The sequence below is a fragment of the Heliconius melpomene genome, chromosome 17 (genome assembly GCF_056956725.1).
Source record: "Heliconius melpomene rosina isolate 202511_hmr_F chromosome 17, ASM5695672v1, whole genome shotgun sequence".
NCBI lineage: Eukaryota > Metazoa > Arthropoda > Insecta > Lepidoptera > Nymphalidae > Heliconius > Heliconius melpomene.
In genome coordinates, this window is record NC_140405.1 from 10378197 (window position 1) to 10402782 (window position 24586).

The 24586-nt window shown below is 31.4% G+C and overlaps 1 protein-coding gene across 1 annotated transcript; it reads left to right on the forward strand.

The window, feature by feature from the left end:
* LOC146530233 (sensory neuron membrane protein 2-like) lies at window positions 1-24087 on the forward strand. The gene is made up of 10 exons (XM_085201172.1): window positions 1-322; window positions 7643-7800; window positions 7946-8090; window positions 13604-13772; window positions 15081-15172; window positions 15628-15842; window positions 19688-19813; window positions 22460-22646; window positions 22978-23103; window positions 23857-24087. Exons 1-10 carry the CDS (start codon window positions 209-211, stop codon window positions 24079-24081), a joined length of 1557 nt encoding a protein of 518 aa, XP_085057298.1. The 5' UTR covers window positions 1-208; the 3' UTR covers window positions 24082-24087.
* Window positions 24088-24586: the final 499 nt, after the last annotated feature.

Consider the following 24586-nt stretch of genomic DNA (forward strand, 5'->3'; position numbering starts at 1 on the left):
AAAAAGACGAAGTGTACAACGTGTGTAGTAACTTTATAATTGTTTACGATTTGAACGCAAACGGTCACATCTTGGATTTATTTATAAAAAAGAAAAATAAAAATAGAAAATATAATTTTTTTATTTTTGGATTTTATGTGTGATTTTTTTACTTTTAATTTTAAATATAAATTAATATATAACTTTTGAAATAAAGTCTAGTGTTAGAATGTTGGGAAAAAATGCAAAATTGTTTTTTGGTGTATCTGTGGGTGTTTTGATTGGGGCCGTCGTCCTAGCCGCGTGGGGATTCCCGAAAATTGTCCAGGATCAAATACATAAGGTAATATTTTTGTATTATATATTTATATTTAAGTAGAAAATATTATTATCAGTGATAGACAAAATCAATAAATAATTAATTTAAGAAAAATTTAGCTATACATTTTTTAATATATACTTACGTTAAATCAATTAATTAAAATATTTTAAACTGAGATATATGAAATATATCTTTAGATTTTTTCTATATAACAAGATAGGTACAGGGAACCTAGAGTTAAAGTAGGTACTCCATTCCCACTTTCCGCTCAACTTTCAAAATATCTAATGTTGAGTAAGCGGAACTCAACACCGGAAATGTAAATAATACATTTTCCCAAATGGTTGAAACGTCCCGGTTTACAATTAAACGCTGTTTAACAGCGCCGTGACGCCCTCTAAAGATACATAATAGGAATATAATATTTATTACAAAATTATTTTTTCCATTGCTATGATTGATAATCCTTTAAATTACATTTAAATTGTTTAATTTAAAGTGATCTCAAAGAAAAATGTTATATCTTTAATGTTTTTACATTAGCTTTATAAAGGTAAAATAATACTATACCCTATAGGTGCAAATATAAAAGAAAAAATATAAATAATTTAATTTCAAAAATAAATAGTTTAAGTATATTTTTTTCATTTTATATTATATTTTTAGATATATAATTTAATTATTTTTATTTTTTCTATAATCTATTCATGTAGGTATATGATATGTATTTAAGTCTTATAATAGTTTTTGTTTATAATTACGTCAGCAGTTACCCGCCAATTTTCCTTTTTCGCGCTATTTTTGTTGAAGAACGCAGTACTTATTATACAATTTTAATTAATCAGTGAATTCATTAAAACCTAGAACAATAGATAATTATGAATAAATAAAATTATTGTTAATATTAAAAAAACTATATTTTTATAACGTCGCACCAGAATCTACTGTATCGCTGTAATTTTGATCCCACTGGTGGACGGATTTCCCAATGTCCAAAGATTAGGCGCGGTGTTGAACTCCGCCATTCGCCACCCAATGTCTTTAAAGTGAAGAACGGACAGTCTTAACACATTCTTTCTTTTCTATATACGGAAAAACGCCTACCATCGATACATATCTCACTAAAGAATATAGAATAGAATAGAATAGAAAAAACTTTATTGCACACATAAATACATATAAAAGAGAAAGAAACAATATATTTTTATAAAATGTATGCAAAGGCGGCCTTATTGCTTCAAGCAATCTCTTCCAGGCAACCCTTGTAAAATAAAGGACTAAAAATAAAGAAATGGGAATAACGTTATAGTGCCCAATTAGATTAAATAACAGACAGTAATAAAATAATAATGAATATACACACATACATATATATATATACATATTTACATAATAATAATAATATAATATTATTATTATTATGTAAATAATGTATGTATAATATATTTATTTTAATATAAAAAAACTTTCATTGAACATTCCCACTATTGGTGGTACCAGTGGTAATAAACTTTTGTAAAATTTTAAATTGAAGAAAGAGAGAAGAGAGAGAAGAGTTATGTCCCTATGCCAATAAATTATCAAAAATTTGTGAACTTTGTAAAAATAAGTTGTAAAAAGCGTATACTGTAGATATAAGAATTTCTACTTAGCGTATGCTCGATTAGAGCTTATGGTTTAGTTGAGTTCACACCCCTTTATTATTTTTTAATTTAATATTTTTTATTTACTAAAATAAAATAAAAAAACACTCAAAAAAATAACAATTACCACTTTAACCATCATAAAAAACAATTATAACTGATCATATAACCAAATAATCTATCTATAGGCATGTCCATATAAAGAAATTGTATCTGATCGCTGTCTGTAAACGAAAAATATACGAGAAAATCTGCTATTGGAGGCATTTATCAACATAATATACCAAAAGAATGATTTTTGTCTTTTTATCAGTGCGTTTGTGGCAGAAATGACTAAACCAATTTAAATGTACTTTTCACTATTAAGTTTAGGCACATAACCCTTTATATTCTGCATATCTATTATAGTTTGAGCGGGCGAAGCCGCGTATGGTTGCGAGTATAAAATTAAATTATATTTAACAAAACATGAAGAAATAATAAAATATAGTAATTAAATTTTTAAAAATATTATTTTATTTTATTATTCATATGTTGTTAATTATTTTAACCTTCATTTTTATTTCCTTTTTTTAAGTGTAAATGAAACAACTCTAAGATTATTCACTATTCTTGGTGATTTACTTGAGTTTATTTAATATACTTACGGATTAAAATGGTCCCCGGGTTCGAAAAGCTCTACAATGATTACATCCACTGGAACTATTGCTGTCAATTTGCTTCCGAGCGGAGATAGGAAAGAATCAAGAAATCAAAATTAAAATTAGCTTCACGCGGTATCCCATACACAGCAGGGTAGGCAGAGGGAACCTTGTGTTAACCGAACTGAACGCCCCACTTTGCCTCGACACCAGAACGAAACGAAAATATAAATTTAAATAAATATTTCATTTTATCGAGCGGTAATCGAATCCTCAACCAACCGCGTTTACAGTGATATATGCCTATTATACAAACATATATTATTTTATTTTTAAAATTGATTGTTGTTGTAATGAAGCGAGTAAATACTAGAAATTATATTTTTATGCTCCACAGTTATCTAAATAGTGTTATTATGTCATTAAATAGTGTCCATTAAATATTAAATGGACAGTAAAAATACACTATTATCAGTTATGACATTTTACTATATAAATAGGTAAAAATTATATATTTAAATCCATCCATCCATCCCTCCATCAGCCTTTGAACGTCCACTGCTGGACATACTCCTCCCCTAATTCTCGCCATTATGTTTAAATAAACTTGAGTTATTATATATAATGTTTAGCATTCAGCACTTCTTCTCTATATATACTACTAGCGGTCCGCTCGCGGTTTCACCCGCGTGAACTATGTTCTATGTTATTATTAATTTCTGTCTCCATGACTACGTCCTAGTGACGTTAGCAAAATTTGAGACTCCTAGCATTTATAGTAACGAAGTTTCATACAAACTTTCGACCCCAAAAACAAGCCCTTAGAAGTCGAATATTGCAAATTCCCGTCTTAGCGAGCACCTACGTCCTTTAAATAACTTCTATGCAAAATTTGAGATTCCTAGCACATGTAGTTTCTGAGATTTCGTGATGAGTGAGTGACCTTTCGATTTTATATATACTATAACTGTGCCTAGTTTCATACTCCTTCTTCCGTCCGCACAATTTAAATGAAAAGCGGTGGAAAGTTTTTACTTCATGTACTAATAGATATATAAATATAAAAAAATAATCTGAAGGTTAAATATATAACTTGCACATATATAAATTATAGAAAAAATATATATTCTATATAAAAAAATCTTATTTGTTTTAATATTTATATTTTTCCATTGTATGTATATTTTTACATAACTATAGGATATTATTATCTTTTCATTATGAACCTAGTGTAAAAACAAAACATTTTTCTGTAATGTTATTTTTCTGTAAAATAAAATAATTTACATGTAAAATGAGCAATGGAATTGTATATATTTTACAAGTTTTTATGACTTGTGGCACAAGAGCACGAGACGTGTTTGTAAATGCTACTGGTTATGGGTTCCATCCCTACTCGAGGAAATAAAATTCATTTCTTCGTAATGATGTCGAAGCAAGGCGGGGCGTTCCGTTCCTCCACTGACACGCAACACACAATATTTCCGGAATTCGGCGGAAAGTGGCAAATGGAGTGCCTTAACACTAGGGTCTCTCTGCCAAGCCTGCTGTGTGCGGAATACAGTGTGAAGTACCGAGGGTTACATTGCAACGATTAATATAATGTAAATATGGCCTATTACACAAATAATTTTTCAATTCGAACCATTAGTTCCTGAGATTAGCGAGCTTAACCAAACAACATCTAAAGCTTTATAATATTAGTATAGAAAGATTTCGATTCGTATTGAGACTTATAGCACCGTTGTAAGTATTAGTACGAATCGAGATATCGAATTTACAGATAGTGATTTTAATTTCCTAAACGTGATTGCGAAGATAAGACATAAAAGGGATTTCAATGTTTGATCAAATTGAAAATTCAATTAAAAGTGAGTGAAGCTAACAAACAAAGTTACGATTGGCGTTAACTGGTTTGCTGATAAATGTAATTATTTAAATTTATCTTATTTTTGTAGGTATCGTTTTTAATAGTGTTAAAGTTGGTGGAAAGTGGAAATAGGGCAATTGCAAATTAAGTGTTTTAACACTGACTTTTCTAAAATCTCAAATCTCTCTTAAAAATGTTACAATAGACTGATTTTTTTTATACTTTAGACTTTATTTTTTCCTCATGCTTTTTAGTTTTTGCGTTAACTACATTCAGTATCATCGATATTATGTTCTCAAAGGTCCATCTAGGTGTCACAGCTGTCTCATTGTAGGTACTTTGGTTCCCAATTTTATATCTCATAAAAAATATATATTTCTTTCATCGCTTCATTAGTACGAGTAGGGTAAGTAGGGTGAACAACAGATATTTATATATATACAGCTCGATCATGTCAATTATTTTATCGGTTCTTGAATCAATTTGCAGATTAGGCAAGAAATAAAATAAATTCCTTAATTATTGAGATACTTTAAATAGATATATGTCCCATAGCATTATCTCCAGAATTCGGTAGAAAATGTGGAACGGAAGTGTCTTAATGGGAACGGACTCCCTTAATACTAGGCTCCCAGATTCTCTCTGCCTATCCTGCTATTTACGGAATACAACGTGAAACGTACAGGTATAGAAAAATATATAAGTACATTTAAATTACGTAACAATAACTGAAGAATATGCAAAAACACGACAATATTTAAATTTTTATTTTCATTATATAAACACATTGGTAATTTTGTGCAATCGTAAAAAACATAAATATTATATTAGATATTTATTTTTCTTAAGTTTTTATATCTCTGTAGGTATTTTTTTTTGTCTGTACAATTTATAATTATATCATTAGTACATTATATTTTATTTTTTAAAAATAAATTGATTAATGATGATTATAAATATATTTATGTAATCTCGGAAAGTTTGCTAAAAATACTAAAATCAAACAAAGTAATGTACCATCTACGCCATTTTTGAGTTTAGCGAGTACAAACTCACAGGCAAACACAGAAAAGATTTAAAAAATATTGTTTTGGGAGAACCCAAAACAATATTTTTTAAATCTTAATAGAAATATAATATTTTAATTTCAATATTTCAATATTTTTTAAATCTTAAATCTTAATAGAAATTACATCTATAAAATATATGCTCCTAATGTCTAGGGCATGAAGATAAACCATATATATTTTGATCTGACGCGACTGAGTATTTTAAAAATGACGATTTTTTTTGCGCATTCTAACAAGGGCTGTGAGTTTGCGTCACATTCAAATCGTCAGATTATTATTTAAGAGCTTTTTTCAGGTTCACTTATCATCCCCTTAGAAAATCTGACGCCGTTGATCAATTTTGAATTTTTTTTTAATTTATATTTGTATTTCGATTCCCACTCGCAGAAATTAACTAATTTTATTTACGCACTCTGATAAAAATACAAACAGATACGTTAAATTCCATTTATTAACACACTAGGTTCCCACTGCCCACCTTTCTTACATAAAACAATGATAATATTACGTTACTTAACGCCAGACGACCTAAATTATTGACGCGAAGGCTCTCTGATGATATCTGATAGTCATTATATACCCATCTCTAGAACACACTTAATATCGGTATGAAAGGTCAATAGATATTCTTACTTAGGTATTTATTTTATACATATATACTACTATTTATTTATATAATTACTCGTTTTGACGTAGTTACACCTGCAGTGCACCTGCAATAGCTGGTTATGGGCTTCAATATCATTCCAAAGAACAATTATAATTATTTATAATATAAATATCTTCTGTTTTTATATAAAAAGGCAGCTTCACGCACGCACGCTTTTTCCCGCATAGAAGCAGGGTAGGCTGAGGGAAACTAATGTTAAGACACTATGTTTCACAATTTCCGTCAAATTCTCGGGACATTCGTATTTTGGGCGAAATTCAACGCCGTACTTTCCAAACACAATTAATTCCCCCGAGTGGAACCCGAATTAGGAGGTTAGGCAACGACACGGTGGCCTCGTTAAAAAATCCATGAAGCTAAAAAAATATATATTTATATATCACGTAGATTTAAAGTTATAATAAATGTGCATTTTCATAACAATTCGTTTATAATTCTGTTTGAATTGTACTCGTATCGTGTGTATGACAATATTTGTAAATATAATAAAACACTTGTATTTACTTGGCATATAAACCAAGGACGGAGTATAATTTCTATAATATATTTATATTTTTATATGCTTTAAAATTTTATGCCATAAATATATATATAATACTTTTTCCTATCTTTACATATTTTAAACATTTTATAGAGACAGAAATAACTAAGGACAGTTGAAGCCGATCGTGGCGTATGGGTACAAGCGTGCGACTGTAAACGCGAGAGGTTGTGGATTCGATCGAAATCAAAATAGTTAATATTTTCATTTCTTTGGTAAACAGGCGAAGCGCGGTGTTTAATGCCTTCAGACTTCCACCGAAAGTGAGAATCAGGATCGTCTTAATTAGGAATCTAGTGTTAATACACTATTAACACTAGATTCCCAGGTTCCCTCTCCCTACCCTGCTATATGCGGGATACGTGAAGCTAAATAAATAACAAAGGTCGTTATGGCGTAGCGGCACATCATCTGGCCACTGCCTATATATGGGGTAGGCAGAGAATTCTACTTCGTACCCCAATACAATTGAGTATAATCTCAGTCGTCAATCCTACATAAGTTTTATAATTAAACTAGCGGACGCGTGCAGCTTCGCTCGCTTATTTAGGGGTGAATTCTAATAAACCATAAGACATATGTTCAATGAAATTTTTTTAAGAGTCTAAATTTCAAATTTTGTAAAAATCGGTAGCGATTTAAAGATTTTTCCATACAAACTTTGAACCCCTTATTTCACCTCTTTAGGGTTAAAATTTTTCAAAATCCCTTCTTAGTGGATGTCCAGATTACGAAAGTAAATATCTGTCCAAATTTCACATTTCGACCATCAGCGGTTACGGCTGTGCGTGCGTCCTCCCCAGCCAGTGAGGATAAGTCCTTTTATATATACGGTTAAAGACATTTATTTCCATTAAAAAATATATATATAGATAAGATTTAATAAATTTTAAATAATTATTACAGAAATTGCAATTGTCTAACACCTCTGCAATGTTCGACAAATGGAGAGAGCTGCCCATACCGCTGACGTTCAAAATATACGTGTTCAACGTGACCAATACTGAGGATGTGAATGAAGGATCCAAGCCTGTGGTGAAAGAAATAGGACCGTATGTTTACAAGTAAGCCTTCCCTAATTTACTATGATTGTTATCAGTATGTCATTTATTTAAAAAAAAAACTCGTTTAAGTTTAGTTTTGGAGAAAAAAAAAATCTTAAGCAAAGTGAAATAGCGTTAAATAATAATAATATATTTATTTTTACAGAGAATATAGAGTAAAACGTATACTTGAATACGGAGAGAATGACACTATTAAATACATGTTGAAGAAAACATTCCATTTTGATCAAGAAGCTTCGGGAGGTCTTAAAGAGGATGATGAAATTACAGTCATCAATTATTCGTATTTGGTAAGAGTTTCTAAGATTTTTGTATTTTTTTTTGCTTTTAATTTTCTAGTAAGTACCCTGAATCAAGACATTCTATTGGACACTTTCCGACAATTATTTAAGACATTGTGCGTATGGAGTGGCGGAATTCAACGCCACGCTCTGATAAATATTATTTAAGTTTATAATAGATGATCAGAATCTTTATTACTTATTACGCTAAAATTAGTCTACAAAGGAAAATGTTGGGGATGTTAACACTAGGTTTAAATTACTTAGGTATGTAAAGTATGCCAAAAAGTATAAGAATAACAAAAGAACCCATTAAAAACAAATTTGCATTTTATTAACAATTTTTACTTTAAAATACTTAAATTATTGAAATAATAGATACAGAATCTAACAAACCAGCTTGTACAATGTATGTACCTACATCCTCATCTATGTGAAAATTTAATTATAATGTTCAATTATTTCTACCTTATATGCACATCCGTTGATACATGTTTTTCTTACACTTCATATGCATAGATAAAAAACTAATATCAATCATAGTGTTTACTACCGTCTAGTCTAGTATTTTTACGTGAACCTAGTGCTAAGACACTCCGTTCCCCAATTCTAGAGGCATTGTTAAAAAATAAAGAGGAGGTTGTGGTCTACTGATAGGATATTTTTATAACGAAAATCTCGCAGGATCGAAATTAACACGGAAGCAATAGCGTTTGCCGTGCGCAAGTATCTATCTCTCAAGTACCTAAACAGATATAAAATAGCTAACCATTTTTTTTTAAATACGACTATTTTTGCGAATAAAATCAAATAAGTTCCCAAAAGACTCCCAAAAGACTGACATGTATTTAGAGGATAACAATATAGATAGGTAAACGTAATAAAATAATTAATACACCTTCCAACACAAAAAGGATTATTGAATTCGAACTTGTAGTCCCTGAATAAGTATAGCGCCTTAAACCAAACAAACTCAACAGGTTTATAGTAATAAAATAAATTAAATTATCAAACAGTATATTATATAATTATAAAGTAAAAACTTTGCGGTAAATGTGTTAAAACGTATAATAATACCGTGGGAATAAATGTTTTAAGACAATTATAACGCAATTTCAATACTGAATCTCGTATATAGCATTCTTTCATCCATAAAATGGCCTTTGTTAGTTAACACGCAAGTATATATATATATATATATATATATAATATTAGGTAAAATGGAAAGTTTATTATATGCTTATATATATGGTTGCTAAAATTGGAGAAGGTTTTTTTTCTTCTCCTGTTATGCCGAATAAAGCGTGTAGCGTAATTTTAGTTGTAGTGTAATTTTATTATATTTTTTTCTAGTTTTTACGCTGTATCCCGCACATAACATGGTAAGCAGAGGGGACCTGGGAACCTAGTCTTAAGATACTCGGTGCCCATTAAGACACTTCCGTTCTCCACTTTCCGACAACTTCTCAAATCATTACCAGAGCTGGGAAATGAAAATATTAAATATTTAATTCTCCTGAGTGGGAATCGAAGCCACAAGCCAACCGTTGGATTTACAGTCCCACATTTTGAATATAGCAAAATTACAATCTACATATTTAGGATTACACATTGAAGCGCCTGAAGTTTTAAGAACTCATTCATTTGTCAAAATAGTTAAATAAACATCTATAATTAAATCATTCTTTTTAGTTGTGTATGTGAAAATACCAAAATCTAGTAAAATCTTCTTTTAGATAGCTAAAAAAAATATTATAATTTATACAGAAACATTCCGCCCAGGAAGTTTCTAAGGAGGGACCTCCCACTTCTATTCTATTAAAAATTTTCTTTGAGCAATTTTCAAAAAAAAATAAGTAGGTGGTACTTAAAAAATCTTTCATAATAGTATTAACATTGTATACATCTGTAGAATTCCCATATGTGATATTTTTATATTTTTCTAAAGATCTTTTTTGCCCTTTGATGGTCTTAATGTTTATAGAAAAACATTCAACATGGGGAATAGTGAATCTACTATTGTATAACAAATTATATTTTTACACACGATTAAACAATTTTGTACGTAATTAAGGATTTTTTTTAGGAAATTTAAGTATTCCTAAATATATTTTTTCACAGCTTAACCCTGTATTCCGAATGTAGCAGGCTAGACAGAGGGAGCCTAGTGTTAAAACACTCCAATCCCCACTTTCCGCCAAATTCTGGAAGCAATGCTTATTGAGTAGCTTAATTCAACGCCGCGCTTTGCCTAGACATCAGACCGAAGATATGAAAATATTAAATATTTCAATCTGCAACTGGGAATTGGACCCATAACATATCATTTATGGTCACACGTGTGCCCCTGTGCCACTGGCCTCCAATTTAATATAAATTCATATTTTATTTTCTTTTATTAATATTGTCTATTGCTACTTCTTTTGGCGCTCAGACGGCTTTCCAGAGGCGTGATTTCAAGTCCCGCTACATTCAAATTTGTATACGTTTTCTAAAGCTTTTTAAAATATTTTTGTAGAAATAATGAGAAATAACACTTGAATAATATTAAAATTTCTATTTATAATGTGAGATGAATACGCTAAAAATATTTCTACTTATTTATTTAATATTTTGGAGCAGAAAATTAAATCATCTTCACGTTATATCCCGCATGCAGCAGGATAGGCAGAGGGAACCTAGTGTTAAAACACTCCGTTCCTCATTTTCTCTAAAATTCTGGAAGCGCTGTGTGTTGAGTGGCAGGGACACCAGACACCAGAGCGAAGAAATGAAAATACACATTTTAAATAAATACTTAATTTCCTCAAGTGGAGATCGAACCCATAACCAGTCGCGTACTTCCACCCTTGCGCCACCACTGGCTACATATAGGATATGTATATTAAATAATAACATAATGGACTTGCGATCTCTGAGATCTAGTCTAGGCCAACCCGTCTGCCGAGGTCGATCAGCTATTAAATAATAACTCTTGATCTTAATAGATGACTGCACACCAATTGATTTATAATTGCATCTAAGATGACATTTGTTTATTGTAAATATATAAATAAGTTATATAATATTGCCCCTGACTGCAATGACCCTGGCATTGTTATGGATCTCAAGTCGTGGAATGTTTTTTTTTTCATTTTTCTTCGATCTGGGGTCGAGGTAGAGCGCGTTCAGTTCTGAAACTCAACACGCAAAGCCTCCAGAATTCAGTGAAGAATTGGGAATGGAATGTCTTTAGCAATACGTTCCCTCTGCCTACTCTGCTGAGTGTGGGATAGAGTAAGAAGCTAATAATAATAGCCAATAAAAATCTTAGTCTACCTAAAATATACTTGGAAAATAATTTCTTGGATACATTTTTGAGGGAATACCAATCGCACCACTCCTACTCTCATATTTTTTTCTCTTGTATAGCCAAAAATATTTTTTCTTAAAGTAAAATCGATAAAGATTAGAATGTCTACAAAACAGCATTTCTTATTATAAATTTGAAAAAAAAATTGGAACCTTTAAAATGAAAATACGCAAATACTACTTGCCTGTCGATATATACAGGGTGGAAGAGGCAGCGCTTCTTTTACTGAAACTGCATATAGGGTAAAATATTTCAAACCCAGAATTAAAAAAAATAATCAAGGTACCTCAACGGTTTGGACGTAGGATTTTTTTTACATTTCACGATTTTTATCCATACCTGTATTTCGTGTCACGCACACATACGTATGCGACGTTGCCGCTTTGACAGGTAAGTGTGTGCGTGCCTATATTGTACTTTACAAATGGCGTTTTATTTTAAAACGATAATGTTATTATTTATTTTGTTTGAAAAAAAAACTTCTTCATTGTTGAGAATTATTTTTTTCCGAATTATATTAGGCTTTTATAGAGTAGTTAAAACTGTGGTTTCATTTAAAGTGGCGCTGACAATTCCACCCTGTATATGTTAAAATAATTTATGTGAATATTTTCATTTCGTACATTAAGCATTAACTCGAATTAGAACAAAATATTACTAATTACTTCCAAGTTGCAAGTGGTCAGACACCGGACAATGCTATATAAAGGTGTAGCTAATCTGATTATCACAATTAATAAATAAAAAATGATATAAGACTAGATATTTTGTTCATTTATATATATATATATATATATATAATATATATATATATATATATATATATATATATATATATATATAAATATAATTTAAATGTCTATCGGTACTTTCAAAATAACTGTGTTATTCTCAAATGTATATACTTATTTTCATTATACTAAAAACATAATCAAACGGTTTTAAAACTTTTATATGTCTGTCTTTCAGTTTATTCGGGCTAATCTTAGGAACAACTGAACGGATTTTATATACCTCTCACTGAAACACAAAGGGGGTTGTGGACAGTGGCGCCCCCCATGCGAACATATAATTTCATATATATGTTTAAATAGTTTTTCGGACTATTCGGCGCCCCTTTATGAGCAGCGCCTGGGGGGGGGGGGGTCATCATGCCCCAAACTATGCCACTGATTGTGGAGCAATATAAAGGATAGTTTTAAGTCACGATTTACATAGGAACCATAATAAAATTAACAATTTCTTTCTAATGAAATTCGTATAGTTCAGGCAAGCGAAGCTGCACTAAAGCCGCCAGTTTTAAATATTAAAGTTACCATAATATCTTTGTTATCTATATATATAAAATCGAATCATCGGTCACTCACTCATCACGAAATCTCAGAAACTAAAAGTGCTAGGAATCTCAAATTTTGCATAGGAGTTATTTATAGGACGTAGGTGCTCGCTAAGACGGGAATTTGCAATATTCGACTTCTAAGGGGTTGTTTTTGGGATTGAAAGTTTGTATGAAACTTCGTTACTACAACTGCTAGGAGTCTCAAATTTAGGTACTCATGTAGACAGAAATTAATAATAACGTAGTTCACGCGGGCGAAGCCCCGGGCGGGCCGCTAGTTTTAAATAATAATCTTGTATTACAAATTACAACTCAATCTTGTTTAGTTTTAAATTATAATTTTCTTTTGTAACATAACTGAGTATGTCATCATCTAATCATCATAATAATTCTAAGCATACATATATATGTATGTCTGTCTATTTATGTTATGAGTTAATGCATTCTATAAGACCGTGGATAACATGGCCTTTCAATGCAATCACTTCCGAGATAATCTTTGTTTATTATTTTTTTCTATTTTTATTGACACTGACATCTTGCGTTTAACGGTAAACGTGACCGTGTAATTGTTTCCTCGTGTATATATAACGGTTGTTTGAAATAAGAAAATTCCTTATGTTGAAACGGAAGTGTTTTTATCTATTTCCGGTCCTATAAGGTCATTTTATGTTAGCGAAACTCAAATTGAAATATCTATAGGTAAAGCTAAATTTTATAACCCCTCAAGCGGGATTAGAACCTGCAACCATCGCATTTTATCTGAGTATTTCGTAAATAAATCCTATTGTTTATATTTTTTTCTATAAAGAGTATATTTTTCTTTTCCAGGCAGCTATGTTGTCAGTGCAGGAACTGATGCCGGCTGCAGCCAGCCTTATAAATAAAGCACTAGAATCCTTCTTCCCTAACTTGATAGATCCATTTTTAAGGGTGAAAGTGAAAGATCTGTTTTTCGATGGAATATTCTTGAATTGTAGCGGCCAAGACGCTGCGTTGAGTAAGTAACAATTTTATGAAGATATATATATATAAATTAGTACATTTTTTTTTAATCTTAATTTACAACCGATGCCAAAAAATATTTTCCTTCGATTTAAGTTTACATCCAATGCGTGATCATAGAATTTAAGTTAAAAGTATAAAAACTATAAAAACGTACTTTTACAAAACTGTACTAAATATTTGACCAAAATAATTTAAAATTCTTAAAACTTGTTACTTTTTTCATTTATACAGTTAGACTATATAGACTGTAATACAAAAAATATTAATTTATTAATATTAAGTCATATCTTGTCGTCGTGGTTGTGAATACTATGCCTATAAAGTACTGATAAAGCGCGAGGTTAAGTTCCGCCATTCAACGCTATGTCTCAAAATTTGGGCGAAAAGTGAGGGATGAAGATTGTTAATATTATTATGAAAGACAAAGAATCCTAATCTTAGGATACTCCATTCCCACTGCTTTAGTTATCAGCCTAAGCTATCGCCTTAATATTTCCGCGAGTGGTATTTGAACCCACTACTGTCGCGTTTATAGTTAGACACTGGGCCACTACGCTACAATAGTCGTGAAATATTTATAAAAATAAAAGAAAAACATGCTAGCTAAATAACCTTTTATTACCGTAGTAAAAAGCGAAACTCAACATCTGTGACGTCTCTATAATGAAATTCCATATATTACTTTTGTATACGAAGTTTCAAATTAATACTTTGTTAAAAGTTGTGATATCTTAAAACTTGTTTTCGCAAAGGTCGCCAAAAGGGCAATGACCCCGATATAATATTTGCTCGAGCCTGTTTATACAGTTGGTTGATTAAAGATAAGTACAATAGTACTATGATACGTACTTTATTTTTTAATTTGTTTTTTTTTCTTGATAAAAAAAAACAAATCTTCACTTGTCACTTTATAAAAAAAATATTAAATTCATTATTTTTGCTAGGCAGGCAAAGAGAACTTAGAAACAATTTAATTCGGTCTCCTCTTTGCGAAAATGTTTATAAATATATTTATAAACATTGCCCCAGTGGAAATCGAATTTGCAACCATCGCATTTCAGCAAATTAAAACTTAAACCAGATAAGCGAATAAGAGAATTACTTATTCTCCCCACAAAATCAAAAGGTAAAAAATATCTTGACAAAGTTCAAAAAATACGTTTAGCTTAACCATTTAGATTTCTAAGTGTTATTAAGCACATTCATTCTTTATATTTAAAAATCTAAGCAATTCCTTTTATCCCAATAATATACATTATTTTTAAATGAAAATATAGTAATAAGAAAAAAATCTTTCCAGGGCTAGTATGTGGTAAGATAAAACTAGAAAAGACACCAGTGATGAGACCTTCTGAGGATGGCACCGGTTTTTACTTCTCCATGTTTTCTCATGTAAGTTTGTAGCAATCTGTTATTGAGTGATTTTGCTAAGAAGCTTTGTTTTTTTAATAAAATACAATAGAATTCGACGACGATCGTCAATTTTGAGACGATCTATATTATAACCAAGAGATTTCCCGCTGCTTGAAATGTTACGAGACCGTCATGGCGTAATGGAACAGCATTTAACTGTGATGGTGGAAGGTTCGATTCTCAAGAGAATGGATTTATTGTCATTTTCCAACTCTAATAAAAAGATAAATCCATTTGGTTATAATATAAGTTGGCAGAATATAGGAATCCGGATGTTTTAACACTAGGTTCCCTTTGCTCCTGCTATTGGTAGGGCACCGCTTACTTTTCTAACACATCAAGTGTCTAAATAATTGAATAGTGAATAACTGAGTGTCTTAACACTAAGTTTTTCAAACATACTAAATAAAAAAATCTATAATTCTCTCTTTCAGCTGAACACAACAGAATCAGGGCCATATGAGGTCAACAGAGGCATAGCTGACGTATCGAAGTTGGGTAATATAGAGACTTACAAAGGTAGCTCTACCAACAAACAATGGGGCAACGAGTTCTGTGGCAGAATAAATGGTAGCGACAGCTCAATCTTTCCACCTTTCAATGGAAATCCACCTAATAGGATTTATATATTCGAGCCTGAAGTATGCAGGTGAGTAATAAATTGTGTAAAGATGTGTTTTAATCAGCTTCATGCTGTATCATGGCTGGGTAGGCAGAAGGAACATAGAGTTAAGACACTCCTTTCTCCACTTTCCGCCGAATTTTTCGAGACATTGCGTGTTGAGTGGCAGAACTGAACCCAGGGCTTTTTCCTTGGTCCCAGAGCGAAATATGAAAATATTAATAAATAGCAATTTAATCCTTCTAGAGGGTATAGAACCCACAATATGGTTGTATGTGGCTTTGCAGTTGCGTTGCTTTAGAATAATGAAAAATTAAAAAAATAAAAAAATGTATATTCGTACAAACCTTTTCAAAGCTAAAGCCCAGGTTTAGATATCGGAAAAATTATAGTATTTAAATTATTTTAATTTGCTCGCTGCAGTCAGTTCGAGTGGATATATTAAAAAAATCGGGTGAAATTATACCTTTTGCTGCTAGGTCCTAGCTACCTCTCCTGCTACGAGAAAAAATGTAAAACTGAAGCGTATATTACGTTTTGTTTTGGAGACCTAACAATATCCTTTGCTTATGACCTTGAGAAAATGGAAATATTTGGAAAATCATTTATAACTTACCCACGTATATTTTCCAACCCCTTTTTTATAAACTCGACATTATTTGTTTTCTATTAAAAAGTTTTAATTTAAGAACAATATTTCTACCCTGGGATCCGGCCGTTGAATCCTGCATAAACGAGTTTTCTTAATTAAACCTATATTAATGAATAATACATGATTAGTAGAACAGATTACACCTGGGTTGCCTGGAAGAATCCTGCCGCAATCACCTTTAATTACATTTTTTCGTAACTCGTTTTTGGAGAAAATTGCACCAATACGTTTTTTATATGAATCGCACATCATTTGAAAGATAATCGCGTAAGGAATTGGAAAATTAAGGGTTGCCAGCTCTCAGTCTGCCGCAAGTCTAGGGTTGCCTGGTTTAAACATGTCACTAAATGTTAATAATTTGCACTCATGTGTTTTTTTAATGAATTATATATCAAATTAAAGCTTATTTTTTTCTGAACACTATAAAAAAGGGTTGCCTGAAAAATTCCTGCCGCAAACAGGGGTTGCCAGCGTTTGAAATATTTTATTCCGGTTCCGTTTGACTATGAGAATAGACGATGAAATGCGCGGTCTGCCTTATGTTTTAAAGTAAAATATTATATAATAGAAGGTCAATCTTAAAATCAATGTTTATTCTAATTGTTCACCTGTTAAATGATGATTTTAATCATATTAAGTACACGCAGAAAACTATTTAAAGATCATAGGGCAGAAGAAATCATCCTTATTTTTCAATTAAAATAATGAATCTATAATATTGAGTCTTTGCAAAATCTATTTTCTAAATACTAATATTTATTTATTAATTTAAATAACCCTTTCAAAGCAACTAAATTATCTAATTAAGTAAATGTTTACAAATATCGATCTACTATAAGGTATTAATTACAAAATGTTTCCTTAATATAATGAGAGGTGACAATTATTGCGGATATTTTTTTATTAATTAAGAAAATATGGAAAATTACATTTCAATAAACAATCTCTCTCTCTCTTCGCCCTCTGCTTGTTTGATTTGACAACGCCGTCCGTATCCGTAGAAAGAACTATGGCGCCCATCTTTTTGGTACGAATATTTACGTTTTTGCAAAGTAAATGAAAACTATTCAACTAATAAAAACTATTAAAAAATATAGATAAAAAAATGTCGCTAGCAAGAACTTGTCCTGATAGTTTTTAAGGCATTTAGGTCTGAAAGAATTGTTCTTATAATTATAATAAAGCGTAATCACTCACTCACGTCCCTAACTTAGTGTAATCAAAACTGAGGCAATTCCCACGGCCACAATTGTCACATTTTATTAAACTATATAATATTAAAGATTATAGTATACTTTCGTTTTGCATTAGAAAATAATTAAAAAATACTTCTTTATATTTTTGTTTTAAAACAATGAACTTTTTGTAACACTGTAAATGATAACCGTGCATTGTGTCACTATTTAAAAAAATGTCTCTGTATTTAAAATTCATTTTTTGGCGAAACAATAACATAATTTTACACTTTTGGAAAGATTCCTTGTTAAATTCTATCACATTTTCACATCTTCATTTTTGTCAAGTAAAAACGTCTTTACTCCAAAACGAAAGGTAAGTAACTAAGTAATATGCTCAAAAACAACTCATTTGGCCATCTGCACTTTTATTGCATTTAGAAACAATACATCTTCGAAAATAATTTTATTGCATTTGGTTTGCTTTGTATCGCGCCGCAAAATGTTTATCTATAGTAAAAAATAGCCAACTAATTGATATTTGCCGACTCTTGGTCATAAACCGTAAATAGCGTTTATTAGTCGGCATTACTGTCAGATTTTCTTCGAATTTATTTTGCTAACTTAGTTTTGTTTAATATAATTCTATTATATATATTTCTTTCCTATGCAAATTATTAAAAATTGCGTGAGAAAAAATCAAATCAAATCAAATCAAACAAGTAGAGGACGAAGAGAGAGAGAGAGAGAGAGAGAGTTCATTGAAATGTATTTTTCAATATAATTAATAAAAAAAATATCCGCAATAATGGTCACCCTTCTTTATATTAAGGGAACATGATGTATATGTATGTATATTAATAGTTTATAGAAGATCGATATTTGTAAACATTTATTTAATTAGATAATTTAATTGTTTCAAAATGGTAATTTAAATTAATAAATAAATATTAGTATTTAGAAAATAGATTTTGCAAAGACTCAATATTATAGATTCATTATTTTACTTGAAAAATAAGGATGATTTCTTCTGCCCTATGATCTTTAAATAGTTTTCTGCGTGTACTTAATATGATTAAAATCATCATTTAACAGGTAAACAATTAGAATAAACATTGATTTTAAGATTGACCTTCTATTATATAATATTTTACTTTAAAACATAAGGCAGACCGCGCATTTCATCGTCTATTCTCATAGTCAAACGGAACCGGAATAAAATATTTCAAACGCTGGCAACCCCTGTTTGCGGCAGGAATTTTTCAGGCAACCCTTTTTTATAGTGTTCAGAAAAAAATAAGCTTTAATTTGATATATAATTCATTAAAAAAACACATGAGTGCAAATTATTAACATTTAGTGACATGTTTAAACCAGGCAACCCTAGACTTGCGGCAGACTGAGAGCTGGCAACCCTTAATTTTCCAATTCCTTACGCGATTATCTTTCAAATGATGTGCGATTCATATAAAAAACGTATTGGTGCAATTTTCTCCAAAAACGAGTTACGAAAAAATGTAATTAAAGGTGATTGCGGCAGGATTCTTCCAGGCAACCCAGGTGTAATCTGTTCTACTAATCATGTATTATTCATTAATATAGGTTTAATTAAGAAAACTCGTTTATGCAGGATTCAACGGTCGGATCCCAGTCTATTCTCGTCATTAAAACAATTCAGCAATAAATCGTGCAAGAGAACTTCACGTTTTCGCAACAACAGCTTGTTTTAATTAATTTTATTTTTAAATAAATATACATATGTAAAGAAAAAATCGTTTTATAATTAATTAATTATTAACTGCCCGTTGAATAACAAATTGCAAATTGTTTTTGTAACAAAGAACATCGCGGCACAGGGACCTTACATGTCTGTAAATAGGATAGTTGTTGGTTCGATTCCCACAATGTCAAATAGTAAATTCTTGCTTAGTGACCGCCCAAATACCGGTGGATCCTAACACCGCTGTTTGCCTCGCTACGAAAACGAAGAACTAAAAATAATTCATCCCCCCGAGCAGAAATCGAACCCAAACAATTGTTCACAGATCCATGTATGTGACTGCGCGAGGCGAACGAGAGATATTCAACATCAGTACTTACTACTACGAAATCGACGAATCACTTTTCGCCTCAAAGAACGCCAATCCAGATAACAAGTGTTTTTGTAAAAAGTAAGTAAATTTATAGTAAGTAAGTAAAACTATATTAATTTTAAGTATATCATATCAATATTTGATCAAATCAAATCGGCTTCACGCCGAATCCCGCACACAGCAGGATAGGTAGAGGGAACCTAATGCTAAGACACTCCGTGTCCCACTTTCCGCAAAATTCTGGAGATATTGCGTTTTAAATGGCGGAACTCAACGCCGCAAATGGGTCTAGAAAGAATTAAATCTTTCATTTCCTCGGGTGGGAATCGAACCCACTTCCTGTCCTTGCAGAAAATGTTATTTCCAAAACAACAAGCCTGTTATAATAACGCCAACAAAATGTACATCAGACTTTATAAAAAAAAAATTAACTGAAATTTTTTAACAAAGTGTAACAACCTTTCAACATCGTTTCATGTAAATTACGTTAAAACTTTGACAGAATTGTGGCAAAAGTAAGAAATTGATTTATTACTCATTACTCCATTGAACTTAGCTAAAATATTTAAATTAAATTATACTTTTGGTTCATTTCTGTGTTTCTTTATTAAGAGTTATTGACGTTGTACTTCGTATCTGGAAAGTTGGTAATGACATTATGGATGCAAAAGTGAAGTAATATTAGAATGAAATATTTCTGACGGCGTCATGGCATATGAAATGTGTTCGCTATAAAGCGGTGGTAGTGGGTTCATTCCCATTTGTGGGTATACGATATACATATAGTGATTTTTAGAAAAAAGATAAAACTCTAAGATTCCTTAGGAAAGAAATAGTTTTTAACGAAAAATTTTTAACGCCAATTGTTATTATTCATGTGTGGAATTTAGGCCATAACTTCTTGCAATTCAAATTAGATTTTTTAAATTTATAAAAAAATCACCCAATCAAATATGAATTGAAGATTTTTTTTATTATAAAAAAATACAATTTAACATTGTTTTTTCCTTTATAAGAATATTATGTATTTTTTAGTATTAGTCTTTATATTTTTTGTGGTTCCGTACCTCAAAAGAAAAAAACGGATCCATTACAGGATCGCTTTGTTGTCCATCTGTCCGACTGGCAAGACCACTTACCTCGAGATACCACACTCAGGAAAAATACTTTTTATGTTTTTGCTGCATTTTGTAAAAAAATTCTTTAGTAAACATTAAAAGCCGCAACCATTGACCAAAAAAAATATAAAAAACTTTGTTTGTTGTATGGGACTCGCTTTAAATATTTATTTTTTAGGATTTTTACCTTTTTTACGGAACCCTAATAGATAAAAATATATAAAAGCTTTCATATAACATGTTACTTAAGAAATTGAATTGAATAAAGACCAACTGAGTCTACAGTTCAAAGATGTTGGATGATACTTCGTAAAGTAGTTACAGTACTACGAGTAAGTAAGTTCTTATTGAGTTTCTCTTTTTACTTTATAAAATTTAAACTTTAATAAAAACAAATGTGCTAAGAAGTTATACAATTTTTTTTATTTATTTTTTTATTTAATTCTTGCTTACACTACAAACTTATGGTCCGTACCAAAAGGTACAAAAGTCGCCGTATACATTTTATTTTATTATAATTTTTTTCTTTAGTTATTACTACTTATAACATTTTTTTTATTTATTTGACTATTAGATAAATATATCTTATCTTTATTTATTATATCATTCGATATTTTTCTACATTCACGCTGTATACCGAATATAACAAAAAAGAAACGAAGTGTCTTAATAATGCTGAAATTTTTTATTAACCGACTTCTGTATGAAAAGGAGGTTATCAATTCGACTGTATTTTTTTTCAAGCTAATGCTAGAACAACCAATATACAATATTTAATTACTAAGCCTGTTTGTTTCACTTGGAACCGACTTCAAAATTATAAAACTACTTTTTGTTTTCCCGTTCAGTTTGTTGTTTTCTTTTTGTTAAAAATTAATTTATTTTATTATCAATTAAGTAGCACTCATAAGGCTCAGGATGTGAAGACCGGTGGATCGTCCTCCTTAGAAACTGTACATCTTATGTTAAAGATTAAAATAGTTTATAGAGAAATGGCCCTTCATATAAATTAATCTTGTATCGATTTTCCGCTCATGTAAGGACATTAACTATAGAGTAACTAAACTCAACGGTCATGCTTACCCTAATGAAAATTTGGTTACGAAAACAAGCTTACTCATGATATCAAAGTCCATAGCCAAGTTAATTATACTTTTTTCTTTGCTTCACTCTGTATCCAGTATATGGCAGGCAGATACAGTAGAAACTCGATTATCCGGCCTTCAATTACAAGGATTTGTGATTATCCGCATTATCAATAACGATAATTATTTTATACAACCTGCTACAATGAAACCTAAATTTGAAAATGTTAATAATTTCTTAATAACCATTGGTTTTCGTTGTACATGTACGTAACATATTGTTTTTAATATCAACACAATAATAGCATAACAATTTTGTGCCACATATGCACAAAACCAGCTTTTCTTTATGCATTCGATTATCCGGATTTTCAATTATCCGGATGACTAAAGACAACAATTAGTCCGGACACTACGTTTTCCACGCAACGTCAAATATTTCAAGACATGTTTACGGTTATTATCTTGTCACCAGAACGAGGACTTTTGAATATTATTATTTTTTTAATTTCTTTTTTCAGAAATTGGAGTGGCAATCACGATGGCTGCCTTCTGATGGGAGTGTTCAACCTGAGTCCCTGTAAAGGAGCTCCAGCTATCGTCTCTCTGCCGCACTTCTATCTTGGATCTGAAGAACTGCTAGAATATATAGAAGAAGGTATTAAACCTGATCCGGAGAAACATAACAGTTATGTGTATCTTGAATCTGTAAGTATTATTACCCCATTTTGTTCAAATTACAGAAGATATTTCTATCTGGTTCGTGGTGGCGCTGAGCACTTGTGCCCTGTGTGTGACTGTAAACGCGACTGGTTGTGGGTTCGATCCCCATTTGAGAAAATAAATATAAATTTATACTTTCATTTCGTCGCTCTGGTCTCGAAGCAAAGGGCAGCGTTGAGTTCTGCCACTCAACGTGCATTACTACCAGAATTTGACGGAAAATGGGAAGCGGAGTGCCTTAACACTAGGTTTCGTCTGTCTACCCTGCTGTGGACATACACATGCACACATGACGCTGATATTTTTTTCATTACAGACAACAAGTGCAGTACTGAAAGGAGTGCAACGATTGCAATTTAATATAGAATTGCGCAAAATGAATGACGTTCCACAGTTGGAAAATGTAGAGACTGGGGTCTTTCCTTTCATTTGGATTGAAGAGGTAAATTTATTTTATTGAAGACTAAATAAATACATTAAATCTTCTTTATAAAGTCGTATTGGTGGAGCGGAGGCACGAGAGTGGACTGTATGCGACAGGTTGTGAGTTTGATTCCTAATCGCGAAAACGAAATATTTAGTGTTTTCATCTCTTCGCTCTAGTAACAGGGCGCTGCGTTAGGTTCCGCCACTGAACACACTATCCCTCCAGAATTCGGCGGAAAGTGGGAAGTGTATTAACATTAAACTCCCTCTATCTACCATGCTGCATCCAGGATACAGCGTAAAACTGAAAATAAGCTCTTTGCATTTTAAAGTGAACCCGTACAACTTGGACGGGATAACAGATTTTTAGATTCATATCCCGCTACGTCCAAATTTTTATACGTTTTCTAAAAAAAGGAAAAGAAATATATGGTTTATTTAAATTTAACCTTTATGGATTATGCAGATTATGAAGATTTATTCATCAAACAAAATTCCAGCCTTAAGGCTTCACAACTTAAACGCAAAAAAATAATCAACTTTTTTCATGAATCCAAATAGCTAAGGAAATCAAATATTTAATTGAAGATCAAATATTTTATTTTAATTATTTTCTGTGGTAACATGGGTCGAATTCCACCACGCAATACGCAATGCCTCCAGAATTTAATTGGGAATGGAGTGTCTTAACACTATATTCTAAGGTTCTCTCTGCCGACCTTGCTATCTCCAGGATGTCCACTCTAAAAAAAAACAATTCCTTTTACAGGGAGCAGAAATAACAAAAGAACTACGAGAAGAATTAGAACAAGGGCGTTCCTTGCTAGCATCAGTAGAAATAGTGAGATGGGCGATCCTAGGCGTCGCTATAGTGATATGGATGACGAGCTTCCTCTGTCTGCGCAGCGCGCTGGGTGCGTGGCCGCGCTCGCACAACAGTGTCAGCTTTATACTAAGACCTGGGACTACTATGAGTAATAATAAAGGGCATTGAGTGTTGTCTGTTTGTTTTATTTACATATTTAAAAAAAACTACGCTGTAAAATTCACACTATAACTCGTACACAGTAGCGTGGACAGAGGGAACCTAGTGTTGATTGGCGAAACACAACGCCGTGCTTTTGCTTCGACACAAGAACGAGGAAATAAACATGTAAATTAAAATAAATATTTCATTTCATATTCAAACGGGGTTCGAACCCACGACCAGTTGCGCGCCCTGCGCCACGACTGGCCTCAAAAATACTTATTTACATTTCGACGTCCTTGATTAGACTTTGAATTTTGTTTCTGAGAAATTTGTATACAAAAATACATATTAAACTATTACAAACTTAGGTGATTGACAATACCCTCTCTCTGTTTACATAGGCTTCGATTCCATGATTTGTATAGATTAAGGATTGTTAAGGAAATTCTGCTAGGATATTCTTTGTTGGGAATGTAAACAAATGTCCCTAAGCACTTCTCAATGGTACGTGTTACATACCTACTATAAT

Bases quoted from the DNA above. Each gene is read 5' to 3' on its own strand.
- LOC146530233 (XM_085201172.1), top strand. From the start codon at position 209: ATGTTGGGAAAAAATGCAAAATTGTTTTTTGGTGTATCTGTGGGTGTT. The intron at 15,173-15,627 runs GTAAGTTTGTAG...TCTCTCTTTCAG, and splicing joins ACTTCTCCATGTTTTCTCAT to CTGAACACAACAGAATCAGG. The intron at 22,647-22,977 runs GTAAGTATTATT...TTTTCATTACAG, and splicing joins GTTATGTGTATCTTGAATCT to ACAACAAGTGCAGTACTGAA.